General features: G+C 36.5%; 1 protein-coding gene across 1 annotated transcript in view; it reads right to left on the bottom strand.

Moving 5' to 3' along the window:
- Positions 1–20,256, bottom strand: part of LOC134747632 (UDP-glucosyltransferase 2) — a 57,341-nt gene extending 37,085 nt beyond the window's left edge. The window contains exons 1-2 of the mRNA XM_063682237.1: positions 20,169–20,256; positions 465–592 (exon numbers count right to left, since the gene is read on the bottom strand). Coding sequence (XP_063538307.1) covers positions 465–467 — 3 coding nt within the window. The 5' untranslated portion in view covers positions 468–592; positions 20,169–20,256. The remainder of the gene's footprint in view (positions 1–464; positions 593–20,168) is intronic.
- Positions 20,257–21,156: the final 900 nt, after the last annotated feature.

Raw genomic sequence — 21,156 nt, 5'->3', positions numbered from 1 at the left:
TCGTATGACGTCTTCTGAATAGTTCTAATTAGTAACATTTATTTACGTCCAAATAATAACATAAATATGTTTACGTAGTACCACTGTATATATCTTGTATGTAAATAAATTTGTGAATTATAACATAACTATGAAATTAAAAATTTAAAAAACCTATACGCTATATTCCAAAAAAAAACATTTCATGCCAAAAATGCCTTATATCATTTTGGAACAGAGCTGATACTCTTCAAACTCCTGGATCAAACATTACCAAGAACCACCGCAAAGAAACTCGCTTTCACGTAAATAAATTAGCGAAGAAATTGTAAGGAATTCTAAAATTTAATATATGAGAATGTAATTACTAAATACGGCCTACAATGGGCTAACAAAATGTATTTGTTAAATCCATTTTGCATATTAAAATCTACAATAGCAAATAGGAATAGGTTTATTATTAGAATATAAAATAATAAACATACCATTTTGTATTTTTCGGTCTGGCAAACAATCTAGAATCCACACACAGCACTTCACAAACCACAATCGATATTTTCACAACACTGTCTTCGAATCGAATGGGCACTTCCACAGCTTCTTGCTTCTTGATCTGCAAAAAATAATAGCGATTTAGTGAAAGTGAATGGCTGTTAGGTGTTGGGTCTTAGTCCGTTGCAATGGGGAAGGCAACTGTCAAAATTATATCCCAACAAGAATTATTAAAAGTATTAAAACAAGCTAGTTAATTAATTTTGTATTTGATACAAAATGTTATATAATACTCGTATTTCGTCCTAAATTACTTCAAACCTAGGAATTAACAGGTATCAAAATAAAAACAAAGTCAAATGTGGATTACAGACAATTTCATTAGATAGGGCGAATAATTGCCCCGTCTGGATTGGCCTTCATGTACGACATAGAAGAGCGCCAGCTATCGCTCTTAGTTATATATAATTATAGTTGGTCAAAGCAAATCTTGTCAGTAGAAAAAGGCGGAAAGTTTGAAAAATGTAGGCGCGAATGGATATCGTCCCATAGAAAATTAGAATTTCGCGTCTTTTTCTACTGACAAGATTTGCTTGACCAACTATAGCTTTTACTTTTTGGCGCAAAACGACACTCATTTTCCTTGGTCTGTTGCGTGTTTAAAAAATACTTTTATATTGTTTATGACTAATTAGTTTTTTTCTAATGTGGCCAGTTGCAAAATGCAAAACAACGTAAGTTTGTGTTTGTGGCATAAATATACTTACGTAACGATTTCTATTTTAAAGTAGTATTATAAATATAGTGTTTATGCGTCGGCTGGATCTTACGTAGGCTCAAATTGTTTCCTTTCTTAAGTCTAAGACTTGCATAATTGCATAAAATAATCATATAAGTACAGCGGGAAACAATTAAAATTCATAAGGCTTATTTATGCACGTAATTTATTTAAATGAGCACTGAAATTTCAAAAGTAAGCATTGATAAAGACAACAAGCAAATGTCTAGGTGCAAATTCTTTGAAACATTAATAAAGCTATTATTACATTACGATACAAGTGCGAATATTCGCACGTGTATATTACATTACGATACAAGTGCGAATATTCGCACGTGTATCGTACAACGTCTTACAGTACATATGGCCATTTAAATTTTCGACATAGGCTCGGAAAGTAGTGCGGTAAAGTACTGTAACCTTTTTGCTCTATTATGTCGAATCGACATTAGTGAAATATCAAAATTTTCCATAAAATAGCTACTTTTAAGCACGGATATTTTTCCTCTTAAGATATTTTTCTGAACGACCAATTTCAACAGGACGCCTTTCGAATGAAAACTTATTTTCTCGGGATTTTCCTATCCGGTTTTCTTCGGTTAAGGAAGATAGGGTTTGGAGGTATCCGTTTCAGCAGATTCTTTCTGTAACAATGTCACATTTTTTTTAAATTAAGAAACTTGCTTTCTGCATGCTGGTAGAGAATTCTAGCATTAAGTCCACTGTTTGTAATTTTAAGTATCAACAAAGTTTTTATCCATTTTTATAAACTACGTACCCAATCCTTTAATTCTTCCTTTCCTTTGGCTTTATAAAAAAAAGTTTAGTTCATTATCACAGAACCGCTTTGATTTTAAATTATCTTTGATAAAGAGGCGTAAAATATAAAACACGCATTTCCTACTAGAAACGAATTTGAAAGAGGTTGGGTTTTATTACTGGGTTTTTATGGTTACATAATTTTGCAATTTAACTAAAATTGCACTTCGGTAACTGGTTATTTCAAATGGTTTGTGAGATTTGATCTTTTAAAAACAGACTAACAAACATTTAAAGTTAATATAAGTCTAGTGAACCTACCCGTGAATCATTCAAAACTCTAATTTAAAGTTAAATAAAAACCTAATAAATCAAATAAGTTTTATTTCAAACACGCCAATTCATTATTAACGGCACGCCATATAACACCACATACATAATTATGTATGTAGACTCAAAGAATTAAATTCTAATTATCAGAATATATATAGAAGTCCGACTAGAGCTCAAAAACCGGCCAAGTACTCGCTCGGCCGTAGCTCGGGACCGCGATTAGGGTTGCCACCTTATTCTATACACATATAGTATTTTTGTCAAAATATTGAAAAAATATAGTATTTACCTACTAGGAAATTTTAAAAAAAGGCACCGATTTGAGGCGAATTAAAAATCCAAGTCGCATACGATGCGATATCGGGAACATTTGTATACCCCATTCTTGAGTGATGAAAATATAGTATTTTTCGTACTATATTGTTTTTGTATAATATATAGTACAAGTGACTAAAATATAGTACGATACTATATATATTATAGTATAGGTGGCAACCCTAACCGCGATTAAGTATAATGTTTTTGAATTTTAATTTGTTGTAACTTAAAAAAAATGCAATAGCTGAGTTCCCTCATAAATAAAATTGCTCATTTTGAGAAGCAATTTTCATGTTTTTAGCCTTTGGGCATTGTTATAAATGTTTAAAGTGCGTTTTAGATCTATTTTCGTGATTTTTTTTCTATCGAGCGAAAGTCAAAAAATCGAATCACTAAAGTCCCTAGAGAAAATCCTCAAGATTACTAATTAAATTTACTAAAGAAGATTAAGATTACTAAAGAAGCGGTACGATTTTTCAAAAACTCCGCTCGCTGAAGCTACGGCACCTTTAGGAGACAATTCCACTTTGACATCGCAAACTCTGTGCGATTACGATGTAACGTAATCGTAAACATTTAATCAATTCAATTTTTATGAGATCATTAAAAGAACAGCAAACACGCGTCTGCATTTGTCGTCTTGATTAAACTTTAAATCCCAGAAATTTTCCTTACATGTCGAAACCATGCCAATATGAAACACGGTCAAGGAACGACTACGTTATGAATTTAACGCGCAATTCTGACCTCAGAGGTTTTCGTGGGCAATTGGGGTTGCCAAATCGAGTCTGACAAGTAATAAAGGTTGTTGATTATCGAATCGATTGTAAATCTTTCAGTGTGAGACTGTCTAAAAGCGAAAAGAGGGGATTTCTTTTAAAATGAACAGTTAACATCAAAAGTAGCGCAGACTACGCGTCAAAAATATATACCGTTCTCTTATAGTTTGTTTTTACGCAAATTACGCAGCGCGAACAACTTGTGAACGCGAAGCGGCGCGGCGCGGCGCGGCGCGGCGCGGCACGGCGTTGCCACGGCGTTCGCGTTCGCAACGAGATCCCACGTAGGACACTTCTAGGTATCAAATGATTGATTCACCCCGCGCCGCATTGCTTCGCTTCGCGTTCGCGTGTTGTTCGCCTACGTAGCGTTAGGTTTGTTAGATACTTTTAAACTATTTGAAAAAGTATTCCAGGGTGGCAGATACTTTTGGCGTTGTTTCATCCGCTACTGATACTGACTGAATATGTGAAGCCTTATATGTATTTATCACGCGATAAATAATATAAGGAATATTCTTCACCCTACCCTTACCTTACCCTACTCATAGTGTTGTGTTCCTGCCGGTGAGTAAGGTTCCCAGAGCTCAGCGAGGGTGTGGAGTGTGGGTCGCCAACGCGCATGTAACACCTCTGGAGTTGCAGGCGTTCATAGGCTACGGAGACTGCTTATCATCAGCCGGGCCGTATGCTTGTATGCCACTGACGTAGTATAAAAAAATATAGTTTCGCAACTTAGGTATATAATCTTATTTTACAGTAAGCACGGCCATGCATGGTGCTGAACTGATGATGCAGTGGGAAGGTACGGAACTCCTCGATGGAGAAACACACACACATCGAGCAAGCTCATTAGAAAGGTCTCGTACTTGATAGACATGCAAATGAGAAGAAGTATAGTCAGTTGTAAAAGTGTGTCACAAAAACATTTTTTGACAATTTTGTTCGAAATTAAAATACGTTATAGAATAGAGTAATACTAGTTTTCCAAAGTAGGTACTTAAATTCACTAAACTTCAGCAGTCAAAAAAAACCTCAAGCGTGAAAAAAAAAATCTTCTACTTTTTAGATTTTCCTAATCAGAACACGATACAGAACTGCAACCTAACCAGGAAAATGTAAGAATAAATATAATTATGTATGTAAATGTTGAAAGTTGTTAAATATTTAGTTCCTTAGCCGTTGTGCCAATAACCTGTGTGTGGATAAACATAACCAACCTGCTCGTTCACAGTAGGTAAACACAATAATTATCTCTACGTCGTGCTTATAATAAGGCGTGCTTTTTAAAATGAGAGAAATCTTTGAAATTTCAATAGAGAGGACAGGTTCAAATTATCGTCAATTTGGGGAGGGTCAGGTAAATATAAGACACGGGCACGGAATAAATAATAGTACTAGGTACAGGAGTTTCACTCTAATAAAATGCGTCTATTACGACAGATATGGCCGCTAGGTGGCGCAAGCGCGAACGGCGTCCGTTCCGTGTGGTTCCGTAGCGTTGCGCGGCAACTACTATGGTTAGACACCAAAATTGGTGTGGGCAGCATGTACCTACTTGTAGCGACGCGACGAAATCGCAGTGAGCCTGACACGGGTAAAAATAATAAAAGTTTTTAACACTCAAAAACTTATTATACATATTTCATTCCTATTCCATTTAAAGGAAAGCCTTGTGCGTAGACTTATTTTAAATGGAATGGGAATGAAATAGAATACGTTTTTGAGTGTTAAAAAGTCTTATTTTTACCCGTCTTATTGACCCCACCTGACCCAAGCAGTGATTCGAATATTGAATTTTCATCACTAAATAAGCGGGTATTTAGGGTTCTCAAGGGTCGGCAATGCTTAAGTGGCTCCTGTGATGTTGCTTACGTCCATGGGCGACGATGACTGCTTCCCATCGGGCGGCTCGTCTGCTCGTTTGCTGAATATCACATAAAAAAATAAAAAAAATAAAAAAATAAGGGCAAATTTGAAAATTATAGCCTCAGAATGTTGAAAACCGATCTATAGACACAATAATTTTTCATGGGAAGATGAGTCGGGAACTATAGGTATACTATATACTAACTCGGAAACTAACTTTTGAAGGAACAAGACTATTAAAATAAATAAATGTTTTAGTTGATAAACGTGACCAATGTCATACATACCTATCTATTTTACGCTTAACACATACTTGTTTGCCAAAAACATTACCAAATGATTTCATCGCAGTAATTAATGCGGTAATAAAATCGACTTCGAATAAGTATCGTTTAAATTAGTCTAATATTATGCAAAAGATTTTGAACAGGATATTGCAAGATTACGGGATTATTGCGGTTTATTTTTATTTGACTATCAGTAGGTAGGTATTTCAAGACCTTGTTCTTGTCGGAGATAATGCACTTGAGGTCCAGAGCAGGCTGGTAAAATGGCAAGAAAAGCTGGAAAGTGTGGGACTGAAAATAAGCAGAACCAAAACGGAGCACATGTTCTGCGATTTCGGTGGTCTAACCAGTTTTTCCCATATTGCCTTAGATGGTGTATCCCTACCAGTCTGCTCCGACTTCCGGTACCTTGGGTCATTGATCCAGAGCGACGGACGCATCGACCGTGACGTGAAAAATAGAATAAATGCGGGATGGATGAAATGGCGACAGGTCTCTGGAACAACTTGCGATCCACGAATGCCTCTTAAACTTAAGGGGAAAATTTACAGGACGATCGTGAGACCTGTTGTAATGTATGGATCAGAATGCTGGGCGACGAAAGTGACGGATGAAAGAAGAGTGCACGCAGCGGAAATGAGAATGTTGAGATGGATGTGTGGAGTGACGAGGAAGGATCGGATTAAGAATGAGTATATTAGGGGAAGTTTGAAAGTAGCACCAGTAACGGAGAAGATAAGAAGTAGTAGGTTAGCGTGGTATGGGCATGTGATGAGGAGGGATGAATGCCATATAGGCAAAAGAATGTTAGGGATGAATGTTGATGGACGGAGAGCGTATGGTAGACCCAAAAAGCGATGGATGGATTGTGTAAAAGAGGATATGAGAAAGAAAGGAGTGAGTGCTGAGGTGACGAAAGATAGAGGAGAATGGAAGAGAAAAACATGTTGTGCCGACCCCACATAACGTGGGATAAGGGTAGGAAGAAGGAGAAGGTATTTCAAGACCATATTTTTTGCTCTAGTTTTCGTCCACTTGACGGATTAGCAAATAATATATTTCATTTTAATTTGCTACTTGCGAAATATCATTAAGGATTGCAATAAGTCCAAATTTTTGCAGCTTTAGGTTATATTCAAATTTCGCCAAGTGGACCAAAACTAGCGCAATGACCCTATGTCATGCCTTTCATGCCTACATAGGTAGTCTATGTAAAAGTTAGTAGTTTTGAGACATTTTTACTTTATCTTTCTAACTTTTTGGCAAAATTAATGATCCAATTATTAACTACCTTTTGAGTCAAGCCAGGGGCCCATTTCTCGAACGATATTAGTCTAATATTATTAGTGTGCTGTCATGGCAACTCATACGTGACAGTTCGTGGACTAATAATATTAGTCTAATACCGTTCGAGAAATGGGCCCCTGTAGAATTAATAATGTGCATCGTCAAAAGCTTTTTGTAACATCTGAAACATTGTACTAATAAATACAATACGTAATATTTTCGCAATAAATGCTTTGTCTTTGAATACAAAACTCGGACAATAGTGTAATGTAATATGTATAGTGTTCTGATTCAATTTTGTAAGTAAGCGTGGTATTCCACACCTGTCCAATTTGCCATCCATTGCGTCTCACTCTCCTATTAAGCAAAATGTGAGACGCAAATACACATTGGACCAAGAAATTGGAAGGTAATACCACCCTTATACAATCTCGTGTGTTTGAGATAGTTGAAACCTTTGTTCAGTTGCACAATTCATGTTAGAACATTTTTCCACTCAAATTCAGATTGAAATCTCAAATAGAAAACTGAATTCATAATGGTATGCCGCTCAAAAGGAAAACAGGCTTTGTTCTTAAAGCGGAAAACGCGGAAATATTTCTAAACTATGAATTTTAGGAAGACTAGCCGCATTTCGAGTGGATGCACAGAATAATTCTAAATCATTCTAAGATTTAGAAATTAAAGTTATTTAGGGGTTTATTTTTAAAATACCCCATTTATGGATTAATTAATTGTGGTACTCCTTTGTAGGGATGCCAATTACATCAATCGAATAATCGAAACAAATAATTTCGTACATCGATTCAAGAATTTAAGTAAAATTATTTGCAGAGGGTCGATTTGGTGCTATTTGCGATACAAGTGTGCTAAGTTGGTCATTACACACGAGGCGATATTGTGCGCGCGAGCTATAAGCAAGCGCGCAATAAGAAAGCCGATGTGTGTAATGACCAATGCACACGCGTTTCATACGACGTTTTTCAACACACTTGCGAGGAAAAAAAATATATTTATGGTAAAATGTTGCAAGAGTTCGGAAACTGAATATTATAATTACTTATTTTACAAGATTAGTCTATACCGTCCCATTACTGGTGCCATTTCCATTATAGGGGTGGCTTATATATGACATCTATTTCAGTTTATAATTTACTATACAGGGTGGGTAAATTTAATGGGCCCTGGAGGAAACCCTTACTTAAGGTAGCTCATTTTACTTAAAGCAAAATTCTTTTATTGTTAAAAATTATTAAAACTGCATTCAGATTTTTAATAATTTTTTTCGCTTGTCTAAAAATATTCTTAAGCACTAAATATTCGTTTTTATTATATGGATATTTAGTACGACAGATGAGTGTAAGACCTAATGTTTCTTGGAGAAATGTTATCATTAACATTAACTGTATCGACTATTAAAATAAAATAGAGGGTGTTTATTTTTTAGAATTTTTAGTCGGTTCGATTCCCGGGCGAGACAAGCGAATTTTAAAAATTCTTAAAATTCAGTTTTGTTACTTTTTTTAAATAAAAGAATGTTTCCTATAAGTAAAATGAGCTAACTTAAGGTTTAAAGTACTTTCCCTCCAGTGCCCATAATTTTTTTCCACACTGTATAGGTAGTTTCACAAGGGTCGCCTTACTGTTGCTATACGTAGTTAGTTAGTGTTGTGAATTAAGTAATTAAGAAGTACCTACCTATTACGCCATTATGAGCGTCAGATAATTTGTGACCATAAAAGATAGATATAACTCCGTAATAGATGGATACAGTCTTAAGGAAAAAACGTGCCTCGAAAATCACGAAAATTTGATTCTCGATCAGATGGCGCCACTACCTTTGCTCTACTCTCGTATAGAGGGCGTTGACGGTTTCGTTTGTTATTTAACAATTTTAACGCATATCAGTGAAAGAGCATGGGTCAAAATCATAAAAAAAATTAATGCAAATAAAATTTTTTTTTATCTATATTTAAATATATTTTATCGTATTTTTTATAAATCTTCATTTTTAGTTTATTATTTTTGGTTTGGCTTTTTTTGTTTTTGGTTTTTTATTTTTAGTTTTAAAGTGTGTCGATAGATGGCAGTGAATTTACTGTGGTTACAAAATTTACTATGACAGTACCGCTCTATTAGTGAACATAAATCACACTTAACAACGAGAACCTCAACTATTCTAAGAGCGTTGCATTCAGTGTGTAAAGTATTCTGAAATACCTCTTTAGATTACTCAACACTAAGTTATGGACTAGTATTATATTATCTGTGGTTACGGTACCTACTCTATTATGTTTTCTTTATAGCTTGCTGCTGACTCTTATGATTATTATAATGTAATGTTTACCCAGGTATTGGCCGTTGTATTTATAAATGTTGCAATGTATTTTTCACATCACCAATTTGAAAACGGACTTTTTCTTCCCTGCTAGGAGGGATCAAAGTTGTACTTTTTTTTCCATTTCGTGGTAAACTAGGTAGGCTACTCTCGGGATTCTATTATAGAATCCTTCGCTTCGTTTAGGATTCAATTGTACGCCCTCGCCGTAAATATGGCATTTTGCTCCCTTGTGACACAATCTACTATTTCACATCACCAATACGAAAAATGGCTTTTTCTTCCCCGCTAGGAGGGATCAAAGTGGAACTTTTCTTCCCTGCTAGGGGGGATCAAAGTAGCACTTTTCTGTTCTAGGACATGATTTGTTTCCTTTTTTGTATACAATATTTTTGGGTTAAATAATATTTTGGAACATAACAATTTCCTCATAGGTGATGTAAAAACAGTATGTTTTTTTTTTTTTTTTTTTTTTTCATTTATTTTTCAAAGGCGTATGCAGTTTGTTGGCGAGAAAGCGCTCTTTTTTACAATTTTATGCTTACTTAAGTTGCTATCTTACTATGCTTACCCTAAGTTTGACATTAAAGTTAGTCTTAGAAAAAATATACCTATATAATAAAGTAATAAAGCATCCTTATACAAATAAATGTTTCTACCTAAAGGATACACTATGCTAAAATAACAAACAACAACAATTATAATTTAAATAATAATACACGGTTGCTAAGTCAAGGTAAGTTATCTATAAGTGTTTTTTTTAATTTGTTCTTTACTTCCAATATGCTATATTTATTATCTCCTCTTAACCATTCTATTTCATTATATATTTTTGGGACCAAAAATTTATCTGTTCTCCTACCATAATAATTTATGACATGTGTGACATGGTAGCAAAATTATTTCCACCTTGGGCGTTAACACTTGAATCTCTCACTACGCTCAGGATTCTATTTAAGAATCCTTCGCTTCGTTCAGGATTCAATGTACGCCCTCGCCGTTAATATGTCACTTTGCTCCCTTGTGACACAATCTATTACTTCATGTCACTATATGATGTCACTGTGAATGTTGTAGGGACCTACATGTACAGTGGCGCCAACTGGTAAGCACGAAAACGGTAGCCCTCATTTATATAATAATAAGACAATAAATAATCACGAGTTGAGGTTTTATAAATCCTTGCAAAAACTTCGTCTACATTTCCAACAATGGCAACTATCTCAAATTGCATAACCGCGAAAGTATTTGTGCTGAAAATAAACCAAGATGCTTTATATCTGTGACTTTGGAGACAAATCGGTCACCGAGCGATCTTAATCGAGACTGAAGTGACTTAATGAGACTTGTGACCGAAATGTTGCCTGCGAAAATATTGCGTAAGTATGCAAATTTAGCATATAAAGTTTAAACTCGCAGAAAAGCAGTAAATCGCAGACAGATTTTAAGATAAAGTTCATAAACATATCGCCGCTATACTTACTCAACCTCGTATCTGCAACACTCATTTGATGACAAAAACACCCGTATTCAGAATGAAAGAAAAGCGACATTTCCATCAAATTATTGTTACAGATATGAGGTTGAGTAATACTAACGACGATATCGTCTTCTTGTATAATAAATCTTCTTAGAAGCCAAATCTGTTAAACAAAAGCCATGGTTTGTAGCGTTCGGCCATTGTGTTTGAGCGCGTGCCACGGCGCGTGCCATTGTGTTTGAGCGCTCAGACACAATGGCACACAATGGCATACAATGGCCGACCGCTCGCACAAAAGAAACAATAGCTTTTGTTTAACAGATTAGGGTCTTAAGCGTAAAAATCATTTGAGAAAATTTAAACTAAACCTACTTAATAAATAGCTGATAGGTATAATAGTTATGTAGAAAACTCCTGGGCATAGCTAGTAGGAAAACTACGTAAACTTGATACTACTTAGCTCCAAACAAGGAATTCGTGATAAGTACGTTTTTATGATTCAGATTAATTGATATTAAGAACATCTTATTGAAACAAAGTTCTCACACTGAGTACGGCAACGAAAATCCCCGCCAGACCGGCAACGTCTCCAGCATCTCCTGGGGCCCATTTCTCGTACGATATTAGGCTAATATTATTTGTCCACGAACTATCAAATCGTATGGGTTACCATGACAACACACTAGTAATATTAGACTAATAATAATAATTATCATTCGAGAAATGGGCCCCTGATGATGCCTCGTAGATAGACGAAAGACGTGTCGAATTTTGTACTTTTGGTGGTGGTTTGCTATATTTTTTTTCGCGGTGGGAGTCGAAACTTTTATTCAGTCGAAACTTTTATTGATCAATCACAACTTTTTTTAATCGAGGGAAATTGTGTAAGGCCCACTTGCACCATAACACTATCCCGGGGTTAACCGGGAGTTACCATGGTTACCAGTGCAATTTGACACTGTGTTAACGGTTTAACCGCTTAACCCCGGGTTAGTGGGATGGTGCAAGCGGGCCTAATTGGGTTAAATTAAATCCTGCGGGTGGGGTATTTTTTTAGAAGGGATCATTTTCAGTGATATGTGTCAAATGTCAGTCATATGGCCCGTTTTTCGAAGTCAAAAAAATGTAATGAGACTAATGAGAGCTTATATTCCGTCGCAAATCCACTTACAACATTTCACGTTTATAATATTAGCAGGATTCATATTAAGGCCGGTAACCTTCCCGCTCATCGCGTAACAAGACGTAGCCTTAACTCATCTCATCTCACAACATACCTAACGCTTTCGATTACGTGGCCACCTAAAAATCCACATTAGGCCACACATTTCTACATTTCAACCACGCGCTTCCTGAATGTACCAGTAAAAGAGCAAGCTACCATTGTATACACAAGCGACCTATTTCTCGACTGGTATTAGTCTAATATTATTAGTGTGTGGCCATCATGGTAACCCATACGATTTGACAGTTCGTGGACTAATACTATTAGTCTAATACTGAGTTGAAGTCACGCTAAACATGGACCATATTTCATTCAAATTGAACACATTACCTTTTTATAATATTTTTTTTATGATATGAGGCAAACGAGCAGACGAATCAGCTGATGGTAAGCGATTACTGCTGTCCATGGACCTGCAACACCAGAGTGCGTTGTCGACGCCTTTAGGGCCCCCAGACTAGCGTCTCCCGAGCGTCTGCGTCTATAGTCAACTCTATCAGCCCGGCCACGACATTGCGCGACCGGCGGTGGCGGCGGCGGCAACCATTGGAGAGACACAGCGATCGGACCTTTCGTTCCCACCTATGATTGCCGCGGCCGCCGCCGGGCGCGCAATGTCGTGGCTGGGCCGTATGGCTGCTGCTCGACGCAATGTTGGCGCAACTGCGCAGCGACGCCATTTTCCATAGCGCTGACTGTCTAGTCAAAAGCTGGAAGCTTCGACGCTCAAAAGACGCAAGTGTGGGGTGGGGCGGGTGGGCGTAGGCTGGGAGTATGCTCTTAATGGTTTGATTGTCGTATCGCTCTAGTACTACCGCGACCGACAGTACATTGGTCGGAAATTTCTGGAGTAACGCAAAAAACTGTTTCTGAGGATCAAAGAGGTCAAGTTAAAATAGACTAGTCACTATTAGGTCATAGTCGAAACAGAATGTCTCGTGAATTTCTGCCGGCCTAGAGACCAGTTTTTGCCAGAGATTTTATTTACATTTAAGAAGTTAACGCGTGATGTGTATATTATGTCATAAAGTAACCGATAGCGAGGTTTTTCGCGAGTCAGTTTCCGTACAAGGGTTTGTGCAACTTTTGAGCGTCTTTGCTAAATGATTTTCTGTTATAGTGTAATTTTTTTTTTCTTGCGCAAAGCTGATAGGATTAACAGAAATGGGTGGCCATTTCAATTTTCGTTGCACGTTGACTTCCTTTTATTTGTAAAATTATTTATGTTTAGTTTTCCTACTATATATAATATCTACAAAATCAGTCTGCCATGGAAGGACCCCTGAACGCATTTCCCAGAATGATCTCCAACCGCGGAAAATGGCGAGAAATCGTACGACAAACAACATCTGTGCCTGATGTCAGCAGTTGACCACGACACTGCAAAGAGTATAACGACAAAGAAGAAGAAATCTAAACTAGAAGAACTTTCTACTGTTGCAACAGAACAACATAATATATTATAACATTATAAAGTAATTTTTAAGAAAAAAAAACCGACTTCAATGGGGGATGCCGCTGAAAGTTCACTTATTGTTGATGGTGCACTCTTAGATTCCAGACAATGAAATGAAAAAGACAGCATCTTTTGCCTAATAATGTAGAAACATTTTTGTCAAGCTCGAATTCTGATGATGGGATCCATGAGGAATCGAGGGAACTCCTCAAATGTGAAAGGCATACATATAGTGATTTTTGTACTTTTATAAACAAATCCAGCACTTCCATTTTAAAAAGTGACTTTTCTGATAGCATTTCGTTTCTGTAAGGGTCACAGCTCTAACCTAACCTACTTTTCTGATAGCAGTTATGTTCTGTGAGAATCGCAGTTCAAAACCCAACCACCCACCTAACCCACTTTTCTAGTAGCATTTCCGGGTCCGGATCAGAGTCCGGGTCCGTGTCCGGCTGTCCGGGTCCAAGTTTGGGTCAGAGTTCGGTCCGGGTCCGGGTCCGGGTTGGGGTCCATGTTCAGACCCGGGTCCGGGTCCCAGTCCGGGTCCAAGTTTAGGTCTGGGTCCATAAGGAAGAGAACAAATCGCCAAACGTGAACTATGTGTCATTGAAGAGTTCCATTCTGATCATTATCAGCAGTTTCCATTTCATCAAATGCACTTTTTTAAATGTAAATGCTGGATTTGTTGATAAAGAAAAAAATCACTATATGTATGCCTTTCACATTTCAGGAGTTCCCTCGATTCCTCATGGATCCCATCATCAGAACTCGAGCTTGACAAAAATGTTTCTTGAAAACCTAACTTGCTTAACAAGAATAACGAAGAGGACAAATCGCCAAACGTGAACTATGCGTCATTGAAGAGTTCCGTTCTGATCATCATCAGCAGTTCCACTTCATCAAATGTCACTTTTTTAAATGTAAGTGCTTGATTTGTTGATGAAAATACTAAAATCACTATATGTATGCCTTTAACATTTGTGGAGTTCCCTCGATTCCTCATGGATCTCATCATCAGAACTGCTTTTTGACAAAAACGGGACCAATCTGTATGTATATACTTACATTCAAAAAATGAATTTTCAAAATCAGTCCAGAAATGACGGAGTTATGGAGTAACAAACATTAAAAAAAAAAAAACAACCGAATTGAGAACCTCCTCCTTTGAAATCTTGAAGTCGGTTAAAAAGAAAAGTAAAGAAACACCTACCAGGATAAAGGAATATGTTTTATAGAATAAATATAAATTTGAAGTTAAATTGTATGATAAATATTTGTGATCAATAAAAGTAAGAATAATAAATCATTTTGATTATGCGCCTTTGAACGCTCATTAAAAGCCGTGGCCTTATTCAAACCTATTCGTCGAGTTGCTAATTTACTCAGAATTGTGATAATTTGGCGTCTTCTATTACAAAACATAGGTTAGTGTCAAACACCTTTATAAGTAACCTTGTGGCACGTGTACTATACCTACCTATTCCATTTCAGATGCCCTTCGCGAAAAACCACACCGAGACTGGGAGGCGGGAATGGCGCAAACGTGATGTGGAGGATCGCAAGTTTTGTGATGAGAGCTGAGGGCCTACTACGAACCACGTTCGACAGTGTTGCCTCTCTGTGTCGCACTTGTAAATTCGTACGTAAGAATGACACGGAGGCAACACGTCGAACGTGGTTCGCGGTAGGCCCTCTGAGTCGCCGCACTCGCTGACAAGAGTGACAAGAGGCGAAAATGACGACAAGGCGTCTCAGTACCGTTTTCCGCCAACCTCTGTCTGTTTCGCAAGTCGCATCGGTCTATTCAGCCACCAAAAACGGTGTCTCTCCGGTGTTACACCATAAATCATCAGTTGAGATATTTCCTTGTTTAATTTTGATTCAGGCAAGATCTATCAAGGTCAAGTTATGACATGCAAAAGATCTATGAAATGGCAAAGCCATAGTTTTTCAACCAAGGTATAGCGTTGGTAAAGTCAGGGCTTAGGGACTAAGCTTTTTCTGAGAGCTGATAACTTTACAGTGGATGGCTAGTGAGTCTTGGCCGCCAATTTTACATGAAATGTTTTTGGTGGGATAAATAATATAAATACCTTATATAGACTGACATACCTACGTATAAATTACATACCTAAAATTAAAACTCCGTTGAATCATCTAATCTCGAGATATGTTCGGCAGTCATTTATTAATTACTGATCACTATGCCAATACAATGTTATATTGAATTATACGAGTATGTTATTATAAATATTATATATAGATTATGTGCCTCAGTTTGTAAATATAAGCAATACCTATTTCATAGAATAGGTCATGTTGACGATCGATTGAGACTAACCGATTTACCATATTCAAAACTTACATCGTTAATTAAAAATATATCGTCTAGCGACATTATCGTAAATGTTACAAAAAAAACTGTCTGCATTCCAAGCGCAATACAAACAAGTTAGCAACTTAGCATTTTATGAAGGTATTGGGAGAACGTTTCTAATTTACCAATTATGTTATATGGTTTTGAACTGGTTTAAAAAAAAACATTTATTTCGGACGACACAATCCATACCTATTTTGTTAGTTACAAATATGTATACTTAATTACTATGTTAGTACCTAAAGTAAGATGTTGGGAGGTCCAATGCCGAACTAATGCACTGTCCCATCATCTCCCTGCCACTACGGCCAGGAGACTGTGGCGGCTGTCGTGCACCCTTCGGAGGGTTCGCGGCGGAGCTCTTGCGCTTGCTTGTTTTGATTGACACGCATGCGCATGCTCCAATCAGTGTGAGAGATTTTTTCTAATGTATTTTTGTAATGTTGCCTGAATAAATATTATTCTATTCTATCACAAGCTTTTAATTGAAAAACTAAGTAGATATGGCATCCGTGGTAATGGTAATGCCTTAAATCTTTTAAAATCTTACCTTAATAATCGAGACCAGCGTACGGAATTAACTCAGATCTGTACTATAACTAGGAAAGAAAAAATAAACATTTCAACTAGCATGACAATGGAATATGGTGTGCCACAAGGGAGCGTTTAGGACCCCTATTGTTTTTAATTTATATTAATGACATCACTATTAGTAGTACCATACATCCAATGATACTCTAATGATGCACAGTATTTATAGAACATGATCAAGACCGTGACTTTGAATTTGAAATTAATACAACTTTTCATAATATTATTCAATGGCTTGCTTACAATAATTAAAATGCAAATTTAATGCAAGATAATCAAAAATATCTTTTGTATTTATAACACTAATAAGATTCTGACTTTTGACAAATGTCATCATTGCCGCATATTTCCGAACAAATTGTCAAAAGCACTGCCAATGATTAATACAGTATGTTTCTTTTTGTTGTCAATTATTGGAAATTGACAACAAAAAGAAACATACAAACATATTTCAGGGTTTGTCCAATAGCTAAGGTCACTCTGTATATTAATCTCTCTTTGTTGGCGGGGCCTATTAATTTGGCCCACAATAGGGTAACTTTGCACCCCTAAGTAAACTATAGGTAGGAGCAGCTACAACACTACTGTATATTTGCCGTTGACTGTACACAACCTTACATCATAGCGAAAGACGTTTAACTGGTTAATATAGGTGAATAGGCTGCAGCGAACAAACTTATCTTTGCTGTTACAAAGTGTTGGAACTAGTTCAATTTGTTTCGGTCAGTGTTTTACCAGCGCCATTGATAAGTTTGTAGTCACGTAAGAGAGCGTAGAGCCAGTTTTGTTACCTGTAAGATGGTTCCGTACTGTATACCGAGTATTGGAATTTAGCAGAGTCCTTATAGTTTGAAATTAAAAAAAACCGGCCAAGTGCGAGTCGGACTCACACGAAGGGTTCCGTACCATTAACTAAAAAAACGGACACCCATCCAATTACTGACCCCGCCCGACGTTGCTTAACTTCGGTCAAAAATCACGTTTGTTGTATGGGAGCCCCACTTAAATCTCTATTTTATTCTGTTTTTAGTATTTGTTGTTATAGCGGCAACAGAAATACATCATCTGTGAAAATTTAAACTGTCTAGCATTACGGTTCATGAGATACAGCCTGGTGACAGACGGACAGACGGACAGACAGACGGACAGCGGAGTCTTAGTAATAGGGTCCCGTTTTTACCCTTTGGGTACGGAACCCTAAAATGTGCAGAGGTTATTCACCGCGTCTTTGAGCAAAGGTTATCCATCGCGATTCAACGCGGTGAGCGTGTTAGGCACCTTTGCGCCTGGGATGACGCGGGATGGGATTTTTTGACTGTTTTTTTTTTTTGTGTGTTCTTTTTTTATTTAATTTTTTTCATTTATTCTTTTTAAGTAGGTACCTAAAAAGAAAAAATACACAATAAAAATAACCAAAAACTAGGTATATTTAATGTTTAAAATGTATTTAGAACATTTTTTGATTACAAAATATTATATTTTTATCATGGTTTCGATTTGGTTGACTCTAAGTACTCTAACTACATTAAATACTCTAATTCCTGACGGAGGAGTTCTTTAGGTGGGCATGCCTTATTGAAATTTCATTGTGCTGTATTTTTTCTTTTTCTTTGTGTATTTTCTTTAGTTAATTTCGAATTATGAGTTTACTATAGCTTTGGCGTGTAAATGTAGGAATCGTGCAATAGTGCTAACCACCAATCGTGTTTGTTAATATGTATCTACTGGTGAGAACCTGTAATTGGCTTTTTGTATCATATTTATAAAACCTATAGACATGTTAACAGCTGTTGGATCTCCGATAATAATAAATAAATAAATAAATAAATCTTTTTAACAAAAAATATATCTAAAGGGGCCCACTGACTATCAGTTTGCATAAACTGTAGGGAATATTAAAAAAACTATTATTAGAGGAGAAAACACCATACATCATTAAATAAAGGATTTAATACATAAAACCACGGAAAACAGGCATAGCTTAGGTAAATCACACTCCGACGCCGTAATGGCGGGCGATGCTCGTCTGACAGTGCGGGACGCGCCACACATAGTGTGACCATCGACACCAATCGTAGGGCTGCACCCGAGCAATCCACATAATCGGTTATCACTATGTTTGTATTTTTAACTCTACAAGTGGCAAGTTATGTATTTTTAAAGTAGGTATACATAATAAACATCATATTATTCGTAGATTCACTAAAACACGGAAACGTAAATTAACGCGAAAGTTTCCTTTCAGCAAACCCAGCCAACCCAGGTAATGAAACTAATTATTCATCATTAACTTACAGGCCCATTCGAACGAGCACTGACATCAGAATGATATCTGAATGATGTCATTTACATAGTTATCGTGCGCCAATACATGATGGACAAGTACGAGCAAAATACACGACAAATTACATGATTTAGATATCAGTATACGTTCGAATTGGCCTGTTAGGGGTTCCCCTCATCTGGCATGATATTGTTTGTCAGAAATACAGAAAAACCGGCCAAGTGCGAGTCGGACTCGCACACGAAGGGTTCCGTACCATTATCTATAAAAACGGTCACCCATCCAAGTACTGACCCCGCCCGACGTTGCTTAACTTCGGTCAAAAATCACGTTTGTTGTATGGGAGCCCCACTTAAATCTCTATTTTATTCTGTTTTTAGTATTTGTTGTTATAGCGGCAACAGAAATACACCATCTGTGAAAATTTCAACTGTCTAGCTATCACGGTTCATGAGATACAGCCTGGTGACAGACGGACAGGCAGACGGACAGACAGACGGACAGCGGAGTCTTAGTAATAGGGTCCCGTTTTTACCCTTTGGGTACGGAACCCTAAAAAGGCGCGAAATTCAAATTTTCTATGGGACGATAACCCTTCGTGCCTAGATTTTTTTAATTTGCCGCCTTTTTCCACTGACAAGGTTTGCTTGACCAACTGAGTATAAAAAAGAAATAGGTAAGTGTCCGAAATAAATTTCGGTTTTGTGGCGCATTTTCACATACATTTTGTATTGTATGGACCGTCACAAAACTGACACCAAAATTTGTATAAAAAAATTTGGGAACACTTTTTTCTTTATAACATTTAAAACTTTCGCGGTTTGAACACATATTAAATCACTTTTTTGTTTGTTTTAATCAATAGTCCTCGTGATTCTGAGTCGAAACTTAACCCAAAATTAGTTCAGTTTCTAAAAAGTAAATAGTACCTACATTAAATTTAAATACCTACATGTTCCTGGTAGTTGGTACAACATTGGTAGGTAAAGAATATTTTCTCGTGAAAATGCTGAGATTCATTATTTGCACAAGTACCTATATATATAATTAACTCTGTAGATGTTATTTGAATTGCATGCAAACACATGATTTTCTTAGATAATCGCAATCGGAAGTTTCCCGAAAATTATATATTGTTAACCTATAATTAACAGTATAAAACGATGCAGTTATATAAGTAGATATTTCACTATTTAAGTGAGCAATTATTTGCGTAACAGATTTCTAGATCTGCAGGTTTTGCAAAACCTAAATGAAATGTCCGGTAAAAAATGCCGTTCACTTAAGTCTAGGTTTATTTTTCAATCAACTAACTAGATCATTTATTGCATAATCTTTAAGTATATTTTATAGACTTATTTCAAAATTTGTTGTTTCCGAAACTGTATTAGTAAACTTTTAGTTTCACCATTATAAGTTTTAAACCCTCTAAAACTTTTTTTAGCAAAAGTCTACAAAACTTTAAATTAAACACTGGCCACATTTAAAAAAACTAACGTACATAATAATAATCAAAAATTAAAAACAAACACTCACCTTACAAATCCCAAGTTCCAATTTTGAATTAAGAACGTTAACTCGCGCGCGTTGACCGCGCGCCGCGACACCACAATAATAGCCCTACCACTTGCCTACCACTACGCTTACTTCAATGGATTCTTGACTTGGTGGTACCGAACGTGATCGTGTTAGGTGCGAAATATTTGACTAGGTTCCGTTGCGTACCTACTCAACACAGTATGATTTATTTTATTGTAGAAGCGGCTGAAGTTATGAAACTGGAAACTCGATCATAAATTCCGTACGAGGGAAGCGGCGAAGGAGGCCTAAGGGAGTGAAATGTGAATTAAAAGCCTGACCAGGAATATATGATCACGCGCCATGTTGCGAAATTTCACTGGAACTAACTTTTCATACTATACTGAACTGTCACCCCATACATTGAAAATAACAGCGCCCTCTTGACAATGATCATATATTTCTGGTCAGGCTTTATATAGTATGGTCGAGATGAAATCTACAACACAAGCAGTATTCAAGAACTTCGGGAATGCTGGGAAATTGTGCTCAAAACCGCCTCGCACTTGATTTATTTTTCATGTAAAAATAAATATTAAAGCAAGCTCTTTTTGGCTAATATGTAACAAGATCGAATACTAAATCAACCAGGATGGTAATTTCGAAAATGTAGGTGAAATCTTAGATACACGATACGCATAGATGTGTAAAAAAAATGACTAGGCGAAGTTTGAGACCGGTGGCGAAGTTAGGGGAATTTAGGTATTTTGTTATTTTACTTTTAAACACTTTTTACACATGAAATAAAACTATGAAAACGGATTATTTATTATTATTTATTTAAATTATTTACACGGCATCACAGCATAGGCCAATACACCGAATAATTAAACTAGTTACAGGTATACAAATTACAAATACAAAATATATATAAAGTAAAATACAAATAGTCAAGTCAAATGCAAGTGCTGGAAAGCCTATCATCCTTCATCTCACAAAACCTCAG

The sequence above is a fragment of the Cydia strobilella genome, chromosome 15, assembly GCF_947568885.1.
Source record: "Cydia strobilella chromosome 15, ilCydStro3.1, whole genome shotgun sequence".
Classification (NCBI taxonomy): domain Eukaryota; kingdom Metazoa; phylum Arthropoda; class Insecta; order Lepidoptera; family Tortricidae; genus Cydia; species Cydia strobilella.
This window is presented reverse-complemented; position numbering and strand designations above follow the sequence as displayed.